The sequence below is a fragment of the Euleptes europaea genome, chromosome 16 (genome assembly GCF_029931775.1).
Source record: "Euleptes europaea isolate rEulEur1 chromosome 16, rEulEur1.hap1, whole genome shotgun sequence".
Lineage (NCBI taxonomy): Eukaryota > Metazoa > Chordata > Lepidosauria > Squamata > Sphaerodactylidae > Euleptes > Euleptes europaea.
Window position 1 is genome coordinate 22,198,142 of NC_079327.1, and position 12,442 is coordinate 22,210,583.

The 12,442-nt window shown below is 40.9% G+C and overlaps 1 protein-coding gene across 1 annotated transcript in view; it reads left to right on the plus strand.

The window, feature by feature from the left end:
- The window catches only part of PCCA (propionyl-CoA carboxylase subunit alpha), a 306,082-nt gene that overhangs the window by 139,387 nt on the left and 154,253 nt on the right, over positions 1-12,442 (plus strand). The window contains exons 13-16 of the mRNA XM_056861686.1: positions 1,093-1,236; positions 2,533-2,607; positions 8,044-8,112; positions 8,580-8,655. Coding sequence (XP_056717664.1) covers positions 1,093-1,236; positions 2,533-2,607; positions 8,044-8,112; positions 8,580-8,655 — 364 coding nt within the window. The remainder of the gene's footprint in view (positions 1-1,092; positions 1,237-2,532; positions 2,608-8,043; positions 8,113-8,579; positions 8,656-12,442) is intronic.

Below are 12,442 nucleotides of genomic sequence, written 5' to 3' on the forward strand. Positions count from 1 at the left end.
ACAAAACGTTCTCCTTCAATTAATGTACTTGAAGGAATATACCTATCTTGTTCAATGACCTTTTCCTGTCTCACCAAATATATATGCTATGACATCTCCTGATAGAGAAACCTCATTTCACAAAGGTTTTTTTTATATATATATATATATATATTTTGCAGCAAAGTTCCTGAACTTGTTCCTTTTTTGCTTCCTTTTGGAGTGCGCTTATTTCATGGTTCCTCCATGCCGATGACGTTGCGTTTGCTCGGTTAAAATATACATGTGTACAAATCCCGTTTTAACGAGAGAGAGAGAGAGAGAGAGAGAGAGAGAGAGAGAGAGAGAGAGAGAGAGAGAGAGAGAAACTTCTGCGCTCGCTCTTGTTCTTGGTTTCCTGGTGAATGAGGGGGGTATTCCCTTGACAGCATCATCCTGAGCTGTTAGCAACTATTTGCTGAGAGCGCGCAGTAATTCTACTGGTCCAGCTCAGCTATTGTGCATGCTAAGCACTACACAGATAAGTCTGGAGGGGGAGAAAAAAAAAACCCCTGAAGGATCCATCTGCTCATTTCTGCTACACTGCACTGATGTAAGATTACGCTAATCTGGTTGCTTGTCAGGACAGGTTAGTGAAAGCAGGCGTATGGGTGAGACTTAGGCTAGTCTGGTTCTATGGAAGAGTGTGGGCTACTCCTGTACATGCCATGTTAAGTGTAGCAGAAATGGGTTGATTATCAGCCGGCTACTTTGTGGCTTCAGTTAAAATATTTTTGTATTTCTCGATTAAAAGTTAGTCTCTTAGGCTTTTTTTTTTTAAACCCTCTTCCAAACACTTGGAAACAAGTTAAGCCTTCATTAGGGTTTAATATATAAAATGTCACGAGTTGCTTGCCATTTTATTCTGCTTTGTTTTTATTGTATATATTTTTTACCGTATGTCTTGAACTTGGGGCTTGTTCTCTTCTTTATGCCCAAAAGAATAACCGTTATTGTAAACCATCCCCTTTTTGACTTCGTAGTATTTTGTTTATTGGCAGAGAATTGGGGGTGCGGGGAGGGAGGATTCAGTTGTTTGTGTTACCTACTCATTGACAATTCTTGTCCTTGCAGGTTGAACATCCCGTAACAGAATGCATTACTGGTTTGGACCTAGTCCAAGAAATGATCCGTGTTGCTAAGGGTTACCCTCTCAGGCACAAGCAGGCTGATATTCCCATCAACGGCTGGGCCATTGAATGCCGAGTGTATGCCGAGGTAAAAAACTGGTAACAGTTGGGAGGGTGGATTGCTGTGTAAGAACTTGTAAACGCCAGGTGTGAGAGAGCACCAGGGTTTCGCTTTGAGCTTGATCTGTTGTGTGTGACGTAACTGAAAGAGGTTTTCAGATAGTTTTTTCCCTCCCGCCATTATGGTAACATTTTCTGTATTGGAAAAAGACATGCATTTGGAATAATAGCATTCAGCAGTTATTTCCTGTTTCAGCACAGTTTCGTAGTGTTTGAACATTCGTTTTCTTGTTACCTTACCTTAGCTTGGATTTTTTTGTTCATTTGTTTAAACTGATCTGGAAACGGCAAGCGATTCCTGTACTTTTCATGATTTCTAGATAAGACAGACATCAGCTAATTAACAACAACACACAACTCCTGGTCTTTTAATGAGAAATTATGGAACTCTTGCTCTTCAGTTGAGATCTGAAATGAAGACTTCTCTGTATAAACTATTTCCCACTTTCATTTCCGAATAGGCAGTAATTCTCTGTGGGCAGTAATTCTTGATTTGGTTACTGCTTTGTCGTCCCTCCTCCCCTCTAGTGACTTGTAGTCCTTCTGTTTGAGCTGCGTTGCCTTTCTCACCCTGGTAACACCTTTCTCGTGTGTATGTATAGCGATCCTTAGCATTCATAGCACACACCCCAGCATCTCTAGAGCTAAAAAGCGTAACATTCAAACAAAACTTGAGGATTTTGCCTATCGCTGGCTGTTCTGGTATTTCTATACCAATTCCTTGTGCAATATAGTTGTCCGACAAACATTCTTCCAATAAAATATAATGCCTAGGATTTTTAAATTGTAGTAGAATCCAGCACTTTTGCACTGAGTGCCACAAACCAGTTACGCCGTGTGTTGTGCCTTAAATAACTTGCTGTTAGTGAATATTTGGGATGTGTTCCTGGAAGCATTGAAGCTTGAGTAAAACTCCACAACTACTTGGTCTGGTTTCTTTCTTTTTTTGTGGAGGGGGGGCATTCTTTTTGTGTTGTGTGTTTTTGTTCTCTGTCCATGCCCTTACTATTGTGTCCTCTCTTAGAAAGATTGCCCTTGGTTTAATAAAGGCACAGCAGGAAGGTTTTAGCTTTAACAAACCTTCCGTAGCTTGAATGGAAGAAGCAAATTCATATCCCCCCCAAAATAAGTCATTTTGAAAACAAAATATAGTTGGTTCAAAATTTAAAGTGGAGGAAACCGCTGACTTCCCAGTGACTTAACCTTGCTTCCTGTGCTTTGTCTTACTAAGTTAATACCGCCCTGCATTTGAATTTCATTTCAGGATCCCTACAAATCTTTTGGACTGCCATCTATTGGTAGGTTGTCTCAGTACAAAGAGCCACTGCATGTGCCCCATGTAAGTAATTCTGATGCTTCCTTCCTCCTCATTTTCACAGATGCTAAGAAACCACAGATCTCATTGAGTTCAATAAAAGCCATAGGTGTTCAGCACCCTCTGAAACGGTCACCTGAAAATGCTTTTGTTAAACGAAAGAAGCGGAAGTTGAATTTTATTAGCTTATAGTAATTAGAAATAAGATATATGGGGCTTTGGGTTAAAAAAGGAGGGGAAGACCTATTGAGCATTCTACATACTCTCCGTTTTTTTGGTACATATTATGTAATCCTGTTTTGAAAAATATTAGCAATTATAACCAGAAGAATCACGGCAAAAAAGAAAATGTAGACAGTGTTGGATTGCCCAGTGCTACAAACTGCTAAATGCCCCCAATGAGGAGCAGTCCTATTTGTTTAGCTTTCAAGCTTTTAAAGCCAAATGCAATTTGCTACAGTTGATGAAAAGTGATTATTACACATCTCAGTGTTGTAGACTGTCTGTTTAGAGTGGTTGTTTAACAACCAGTACGAAAAAGGACAAGGGCATCTCTTTTCTTCTGTATAATCAAGGTAGTCAAAGTAATAAGTGCGTATGTATGGCATGGTGTCGGCATTGTGAAATGACAAGCCAATACCATCTGTGAATATGATTATTTACCATGATTGCTTGCATGGGAAAAATGGTGAAAGATTACAGGCTGAATCCTAAATTTGGTGATGTTATTGGATATAGGATTTATTTCACTTCTTAAATTGTTTTTGCCCATATGCTTCCTAGAGAGGACCTGACCCTTTCTAGGGCTTTAAGGCTTCATGCTGTGTTCAAAGCTTAAAGCAGAAACACAAATTGTCAAGGTTTAGCAGTCACTATGTGATGTTGAATGGAAGATGGGGGGTGGGGGGAAACAGCTATTACTTAGAGAATGTATCTTAAGCATATTTAATGAAACCCAAATGAACTAAGAAAGAATTTTCAGTAATTACTCCAGGGGCAGGTTGAGGTTTTTCACCATGTTATAATAGGTAACGGGATGTCAAATATTTTGCCCTCACAAGTTTTTGCAATTTGCAATTTTCTAAACATGAGACCTGTTGAAAGTGCAAATGATAATGGACAAACTGTACCCCCTACAGTCTTTGTCCCACCAAATCTTTCTTCAATTAATGCTGCAGCAGGAGTTTTATGTAATAACATTTGCACTTGTGAGCCATCCAGAGAAAGGAAAAACAATTAAAATGCCTCAAATATTCTGCTTACTGCTGTTATTTGCTTGTGCGAATGTTGCATGTCAGCTAAATGGACCACGGAATAGATAAAGTGATTGGGTGCAAGAGAGTGCATACTAAGCTTTGTCTATCATTATTGCTGGGAGCAATCAAATTGATGCCAGCAGGACAGTAGATGCGTTGACAGCTGTAATTATGTATCTCCATGGTGATCACTTTTGGCCTGTCATGGAGGCCCACAAGTCCCCTCCTTTGCAAGCATTTAATCAGATTGGGCTGTCACTTGTCAGGTAGACATGGCGGGTTGGGAGTTATGCTTAGGGGGAGAGGTGAATTGAAAATGAAGGGTGGGAGAGAGATTCACGTGGCCCATCGTGGTACTGAAAGAAGAAATTTTAATTATGCTGGAAGCCTAAGAGCAGTGGTTTTGAGGATCACATACGGAGTGTGGCTGGGCTGATCATCCTGTGGACTCCCACCGTCTTGTTAAAAATAGAGCAGCTATTTTTATTTAGCAAACAGGGTTTGCTGGGGTTTTTTCCCTGTGTTCAGTAGCGGAAACATTTGAAATTGAGAGATTAATTTGACAAACTGGGGGAGTTTTATAATTATGAGAAAACGATTCATTCCAGAAACTTGAATAATATGGTGCAAGTTGTGTTCAGCATTTTCCTCGTAAGAAAAATGTGGTCAGAAAGAATTATTGTTTGGCTCAGTCTTCTTATTGACATAGAAGGGTTGTATATCATGAATTTATAAAAAAGATGGTTGGTTTATTTTAGGCTGGACAGTATGTAGTAGAAGGAAGAAATGTATTAGGAATAATTTCTGTATTAGCCATTCTTTCAATACCGTGCTACTAAATGATTTTGTTCACTTATCTGGGGGCATAATAGCCTTTCTATTGGAGGAGTTCAGCCCTGGTGCATATGAAATAATAAGAAAGAAAAGATTAAAGAGGAGTGTATTCCAGAAATTAGTTTTGCTTCATCTAGTTCTCATGTTTCTGCGACCAACAGTGGAATCCTATGTATGTTCACGCAGAAGTAAGGCCCATTTTATTCACTTGGGCTTACGCCAAGGCATGTGTTCTTAGAATTGCAGCCCAACAGAGCCACCCTAAGTGGAGTTACACTTGTTTAAGTCCATTGAAGGCAGTGGGCTTAGAAGAGTGTTAACTTTGCTTAGGATGGCACTGTAAGTGACTGAAAGAGTTTGAATCCCAGTAGCTGTTGGGGCCAGTACTTCTGTCTGAGGTGTAGAATGCATTATCTGAATGTTATGTTTCAGTGCAAATTAATTTCTTTTTCATTCTAATTAAATAACAGATAATAAATACCTTGCTCGTCAACAGCCATCTTTCAAGTATATCAGAAGTTGTGGTAGATAGAGTAGATTCCATGCTGACTTTTGAACTGCCATCACTTTATGTACCAAGCACTGAGCATACAATTCAGGTGGGATAACTCCAGGTAAGGGCAAAGGGGGCATTCCCAGCCTGAAGGGGGGTTAGGAAGCAGCCTAAAGGTGGCTCCGCCCCCGGAACACCCTGGAAACGCCCCCTGGAACGACGGTGCACAGAGGTGTGCTGTCAGGACGCCTGCAGGAGGCCAAGCTGGCATCCCAGGGTTGGGTTGCTGTGGCAGTGCAAGGAGGTTGGTGTGAGCACCCCAGCGTCGGCATCTTTGCCACTCCTGGCAGCGTAAGCGGCACGGGCACCGGTGCAAGCGGCCTGGATACTGGAGCTGGCCTTTGCGTGCTTCCTGTGGACCTTTGCCCTCCCAGCTCAGGAATGGGCTGCTAGTGTTGCCAGAAAACGTGCAACAGATCTGCTCCTGAGTTCCAAAGCTGGGTTATAAATATAACCAAGTTCCAGCACTATTGGACATTTTAGAATTTGAGGCACCAAATTCATGGGCAATTATGCTTGGTCCTGTTGGAAATTGCTTTGTTTTTTCGAACTCCTATTACTGGTTTGGAAATTTGGCGGAGAAAAGGATTATGATAACAAACTGTTGTGCTGGTGATATGAGATTTAATTTGTTTCCCTCTTGGCTATTTTAGGTGACTTGATTTAAGGGGAGAGATTTCATGGTAAAGATGTTGCAGAAGTAGGAGCCAAGCAGTCAGACCTTCCTTCTCTACCATATTGGTCATGACATTGCAACGCTTCCAAAGTTTCTTATCCTATTTGGAGTAGCGTTAACAAAAAAAATCTTTCTGAAAACTGAAGCTGTTGCATCTGAGGCACCTTGACATTTTTCTAATGAATGAGCTAGGCAGCCACCGTTGCAGTTATTAAGCCTGCATTAATGAACGAGTAATGGTACCATGGTAAAAGCACAGTTACTTTTTTTTCCACTAGGAAAAAAAAGTGCGATGCAGTTTCCATTGCAGAGAATAAAGCCTATTAGGAGATGTCATTTGGATAATAAAGTCATCACTGTGACCTCATGTGGATACTGTAGACAAGAGGTTCTACATCTGGCCCCTTGATAATTGCCTAAATTAAAATCTAAAAGCCTAACAGCCATTGGGTTGACCTCTTTCTGCCTTGCTGCAGACAGATGAGCTGTTTTATTACAAGAGTTTTTTTTCTCCAGGTGAAGATTGAAGGGAGGTTTCTTAGCCCTTCCCCCCTTCTCTGCCACTCCCTAGCATAATATTTTATATCATCTGCCTTTGGTTTTTCTTCTTCAGATTCCCAAGATGTTAGTAGTTCTGAATTATTTTGTTAGTATTGAGAGTGACATAGTTTTCAAATTTCAAAAGCATTATTTCAACGAATTCAAGAATTAAGTCACTGAATTTTTTATATGGGTAACCTCAGTGTTGCTGGGGCAAAAAGCAGACCAAGAGATGAAAATGGATATCAGCAATAATACTAAGTTTTGTTGGTTAACGGCTATCAGGTTCTTCAAAAGAAATATCTGAGTGTGTATCTACCCCCCACCCCCCTGCGATGCAGAGTCAGAGATTTAATTGTGGCTATGTCCTTATAAAGCAGAGTCATGGAAAAAGCTGTGTAAACATTCAGGCCTCAGGGGAACGGCATCATGAGAAGAAAAATGTGCCCCAGATGAGGGTGAGGCAGAAAAAAGGAAAGTGTCTCAGACATAAAAGCTAGAGGATCAGTATTCCTATAGAGCTGATAAGCAGAACTCTATGGCTCCTGCTGTATATCTTCAGTTGTACCCCTCTTGGAGCCCTTGGATATTGGGTACAGTGGGGCACAGGGGGTGCAATTACACAGTGGGGACCTTTTTTGATGCCAGGTATCAGTTACAGGAATAATTATGTGCATTTTGTGAAGGTGCTTTAATCAGCTTTTGCCCGCACTGAGAGTTCTAGATTTGAGAACTGCCAAACAGAAACCACAGATAACTTGTAATTTATTTATTAAGACATTTCTAGACTGGTTCATTACTGGGGTTCTTGAGATGCTTCACAAAAAGCATCTAAAATTTATTCTTAAGTATAATAGCGGTGATAAGATTTCCTATAATTAGAATCATAGTTGGAAGGGATCACCAGGGTCATCTAGCCAACCCCCTGCACAATGCAGGAAATTCACAACTACATCCCCCCCACACCCCCAGTGACCCCCACTACATGCCCAGAAGATGGCCAAGATGCCCTCCCTCTCATCATCTTCTTAAGGTTATAGAATTAGCATTGCTGACAGATGGCCATCTAACCTCTTCTTAAAAACCTCCAGGGAAGGAGAGTTTACCACCTCCCGAGAAAGCCTGTTCCACTGAGGAACTGTTAGAAAATACTTCCTAATGCCTAGACGGAAACGCTTTTGATTTAATTTCAACCCGTTGTTTCTGGTCCGACCTTCTGGGGCAACAGAAAACAACTTGGCACCCTCAAGTACTTGAAGATGGTTATCATATCCCCTCTAAGTCTTCTCCTCTTCAGGCTAAACATACCCAGCTCCTTCAACCTTTGCTCATAAGATTTGGTCTCCAGACCCCTCACCATCTTTGTTGCCCTCCTCTGGACACGTTCCAGCTTGTCTATATCTTTCTTAAATTGTGGTGCCCAAAACTGAACACAGTACTCTAGGTGAGGTCTAACCAGAGCAGAGTAAAGCGATTCTAAATTTTAACCAGTGGTCCTAGCAGTGCGTTGTAATTAATTGGGCTCAGTTTTCTGATAGCGCTCTTTCTCTCCAAAAAGCCTTTTATTCATAGTAAAACTGTCTTCTTTCACTCTTTCAAAGGTCCGTGTTGACAGTGGCGTACAACAAGGAAGTGAAATCAGCATTTACTATGATCCCATGATTTCAAAAGTAAGGTTTTGGGGATTTAAAAAAAATTCAGTAAAATATGAATATTTAGCTTAATTAAAAAAAACTGGCGTGTAAGTAACTGGACATATGTAGGACCTGGTGGTTATATGGCATCTTGCTTGCTTTGCAAAAAGGGTCCTGGACATCACTGAACATTTGGGGCTTTGAGAATCATAATGGTTGGTGAGGGGACCGAATAGAAGAAAGCTTATTAATTGGAAAGGATCTAGCTAGCCTTCAAGGAGCCTTCCTCCAACTTATGTGGCTCTTCCTCCAGTGGAGGCTGGAGGAAGGCTTCAAATTTTGCTCAGGATTGGAGTTTGGTTGGGGTAGGATCGCTATCTCAAAATACTACAGTTCACATCATCCCCTAAAATGGCAGCTTGGATTAATCTTTGGAAATCTTGAAAAGGAATAATCTTTGGCACTAAATGTAACTTTTAGATTTTTTTTTGTTTTTGTTTCAGCTGATCACCTATGGATCCAATAGAGCTGAAGCTCTGAAACGAATGGAAGAGGCCTTGGACAATTACGTAATAAGAGGTAGTTATAAAAATGTGGTTTGCTGATGCAGTAGTGAAAAAAAAATAGTGGACAAAAACGATTAGAAATGTAATAATTTGCAATTCAGGACACATATATTCAATTAAGAAAATATTTGTTTTACCCAGCACATCTACTTGGATACAGTGAATAAAACTTAGTTAAATTCCAGTCCCTCGATTGTAACAAACGGACAATAGTGTCCTCGTTTCTCTTACAAAAGTAAAAATTGTATTGTGAGTGTGTAAACTCCATAGCAGAAGATAACCTGTAGCCAAGCATTTAAGAGACTAGCTCAACCAGTATACAAAAAAATGCACTTCCCTTTCTCTTGCATCAGAGTCTGTGGTCTTCCCTGATCTAAAGTCCTCTAGATCCTCCAAAGCATTCATGCCTTCTTGTTCTCATCTGGGCAGCTGCATACAGCTTTACCTGTCTCTAGATGCCATTTTTTAAAAATTGGTTTATCCTTTTTTCAAGTTAAATTATTGTTTATCATTTAAAGGTAAGGGGACCTTCACTACAGTGTATCTGGCATTTGTAGCAATACACTTAAGAGGTATGAGAGGGGTATATTCTAATAAAAATGTTTAAAGAATGCAGGCATGATATGGCAAGGTGCAGGGCCATGCTCCGGGCCAGTCACTTGTAAGCGATAGTAATGTCTGTGGGTGCTTACTCAAGACCACCTAGATCCTGTACAGAACACTAGTCTAAAGGTGTATTTTCTCTCTTCTCCAAATTCTTTTGGTACACATTAATTATTAGTTGTATAGAAGTGGTAAAGATAGTGGCTTCATACAATTTAGCAGCAGAATTGTTTCATTTTTTCCCCTTCTCTCCCAAAATAAGTTTTCTGCTTTAGAATCTACTTTTATCCATTAGAGATGGCCGTGTAATTCCAGCACGGCAGGATTTCCAGTTGCTTGATGTCTTTTCACCTAACCCCCATTGCTAAACTCCGATAAATCAGTGCATTAAAAGAGAGAAACGTAGAAAGTTTTTTTTTCCGCTGCTCCACCGCTTATATGACCTTTTCTTCACAGAAAGTAGTAACTTGAGAGCTTCAGCATATGTGTGTCTCTGTAGAAATCCATCCAACTGTTGAAATACCTTGAGAAATAGTGGAATTACAACACTCTTCCTGGTTGCTTTTCTAAATGTCGCTCTTTAATATTGGCTTGGTCCTAAACATGTTATTTGTCAGAGTCTGCAATAAACATGAGGTCTAATTGGATTGTTGGTATTGCCCTAATGGCTCAGCTGCACATGAAAAATAATGTGTTGTGCTTGGCCAGTGACAAGAACAGCAGAAATAATATCCATCTTTATATTGAGTGCCAGTATAAAACATACACTTGCCTTTATACTTGTGCACGTAGAAGCCGAGCTATTTCATGTGGAAATTTGATTTACCTGGAACTGCAATAAGTTAAATTGGGACAAAAATGGAGGAAAAAATATAGGGCAGTACAGGCTAAGAATAGAACCTACTTTAAAAAAACAACACTACTTATCATGTGATTTAAAAATTTAACATGTGATTTGATGTGGTGGAGCACAATCACCTTTCTGTGTCAGCTAACCAAAACATTTCAATAATCAGAAGAACCAGTAGGAGAGATTTATTTATTTCTATAAGTCATTGATTTACCAGTAAGATTATAATTAGATGACCATGTTAAGAGATTAAGAGTGCTGTTGGACCTAGCCTTGTTGATGGAGGTAGGGTTGCCAGCTCCAGGTTGGAAAATACCTGGAGATTTTAGAGGTGAAGCCTGAGGAGGCCAGGGTTTGGGGAGGGACAGAGGTATAATGCCACAGAGTCCACCTCCCAAAGTGGCCATTTTCTTCAGGTGAACTGATCTCTGTCACCTGGAGATCAGTTGTAATACCAGGAGATCTCCAGCCACAACCTGGACATTGGCATCCCTACTGGAGAGAGCTTGGTATGGTTGTTAAGTCCCATTTTTCATTTTTACCTAGTAAATAAGTAACCTTCCCTTCTGAACATGGCTGACCTGGTCACAACTGATCCATGCTTCTGTCACCTGTCCCTTGCTTGTTTTATGTCATTTTATGCTTGTTTTATTATGTTTTATGAACACCACTCTGAAGCTTTAATTAGTGCAAAATATGGCTTCTCATCTTTCAGAGTGCTTATGTTTCCATTCTGAAACAGCCTGACTGATTGCTTATTTGTCCAGGTTCCAGGTTAAAGCGCTGTTTTTAAAACTTTAAAGCCTTTCATGGCATGGCACGTACTTATTTGAAGGGCTGCCTAGCCTTATATGGACCCACACATTAACTGTGCTTCACTCTTGCTTGTGGTGCCTTCATTGTGAGTGGCATTTCGACTTCCACTGCCTATTCCCATGCTTTTTTTTAATCTTTGCTCCAATTTTGTAGAATAGTTTTCTGCAGGCAGTGTAAAAAAGCAGCTTCAGTGTAAAAAAGCAGCTTCTCTTCTAGCCTTTGAAAAGCACTGTAAGGCTGTACTGTTTCAGGGAGCCTTCTCTTGAAAGCTACAAGATACAGTTTTCAGTAGTTGGGCAGTGAGCTCTTTTAATGTTGTTGACACTTTTATGGCATCTAGTTTTTGAAGTAGAACACAACAATAAATTTGGAAAGTGCTGTCAAGTTGCAGATGACTTATGGAAAACCTGTAGGGTTTTCAAGGCAACAGACAAACTGAGATGGATTGCCATTGCCTGCCTCTGCATAGCAACCCTGGATTTCCTTGGTGGTCTCCCGTCCAAGTACTAACCAGGGCCAACCCTGCTTAGCTTCTGAGATCTGACGAGATCAGACTAGCGTGGGCCATCCAGGTTAGGGCAATGAGAAATATGTTTTTGAGAGTGGTGTAGTGATGTTTTTGAGAGTGGTGTAGAGAATGGTGTTAAAATGTCAGGCTAGGATCTGAGAAACCCAGGTTTGAATCCCCACTCTGCCATAGAAGCTTGCTGGGTGACCTTGGGCCAGTCACATACTCTCAGCCTAAACCACCTCACAGGGTTATTGTGAGGATGAAACGAAGGAGAGGAGAATGCTGTACGGTGCTTTGGGTTCCCATTGGGGAGAAAGGTGGGGTAGAAACCAAGTAAATAAATAAATAACTTGTAGTGGGTGGCATGGAGTTAGCATTTGCAGAGCAGCTTAGTAGCTTGGGGGTGGCTCATGGGCCCAATTTTGCTGTTTGGAAAACAGGATGGGGTGGTGGCCAAGAATGCCTTCTATCATCTGAACCTGGCTCACCAACTCTCGTCCTTCTTAGACTCAGCTGACCTGGCCCATGCCAACCCACACATTTGTAACTTCACTGCTGGACTACTCTTTGTTGGGCTACTCTTGAAGAGAACCCAGAAATTTCAGATGGTTCAGAATGCGCCTCCCTAATTACTGCCAGCTGCTAGCCAATGGGAACATATCTTGACTGTCTTAAAGCATCTACATTGGCTGCCAGCTCGCTTCCAAGTTCAATTCAAGGTGCTGGTTATGACCTTGAAAGGCCTTCATGTCCCAGGACTCACATATCTAAAGGATCATCTCCTCCAATATATTTCCATGTGCCTACTGAAGTCTTTAGGCTCCACATACTGGCAGGTCTTCCACAGAAGAAGAAGAAGAAGAAGAAGAAGAAGAAGAAGAAGAAGAAGAAGAAGAAGAAGAAGAAGAAGAAGAAGAAGAAGAAGAAGAAGAAGAAGAAGAAGAGGAGGAGGAGGAGGAGGAGGAGGAGGAGGAGGAGGAGGAGGAGGAGGAGGAGGAGGAGGAGGAGTTAGTTTTTATA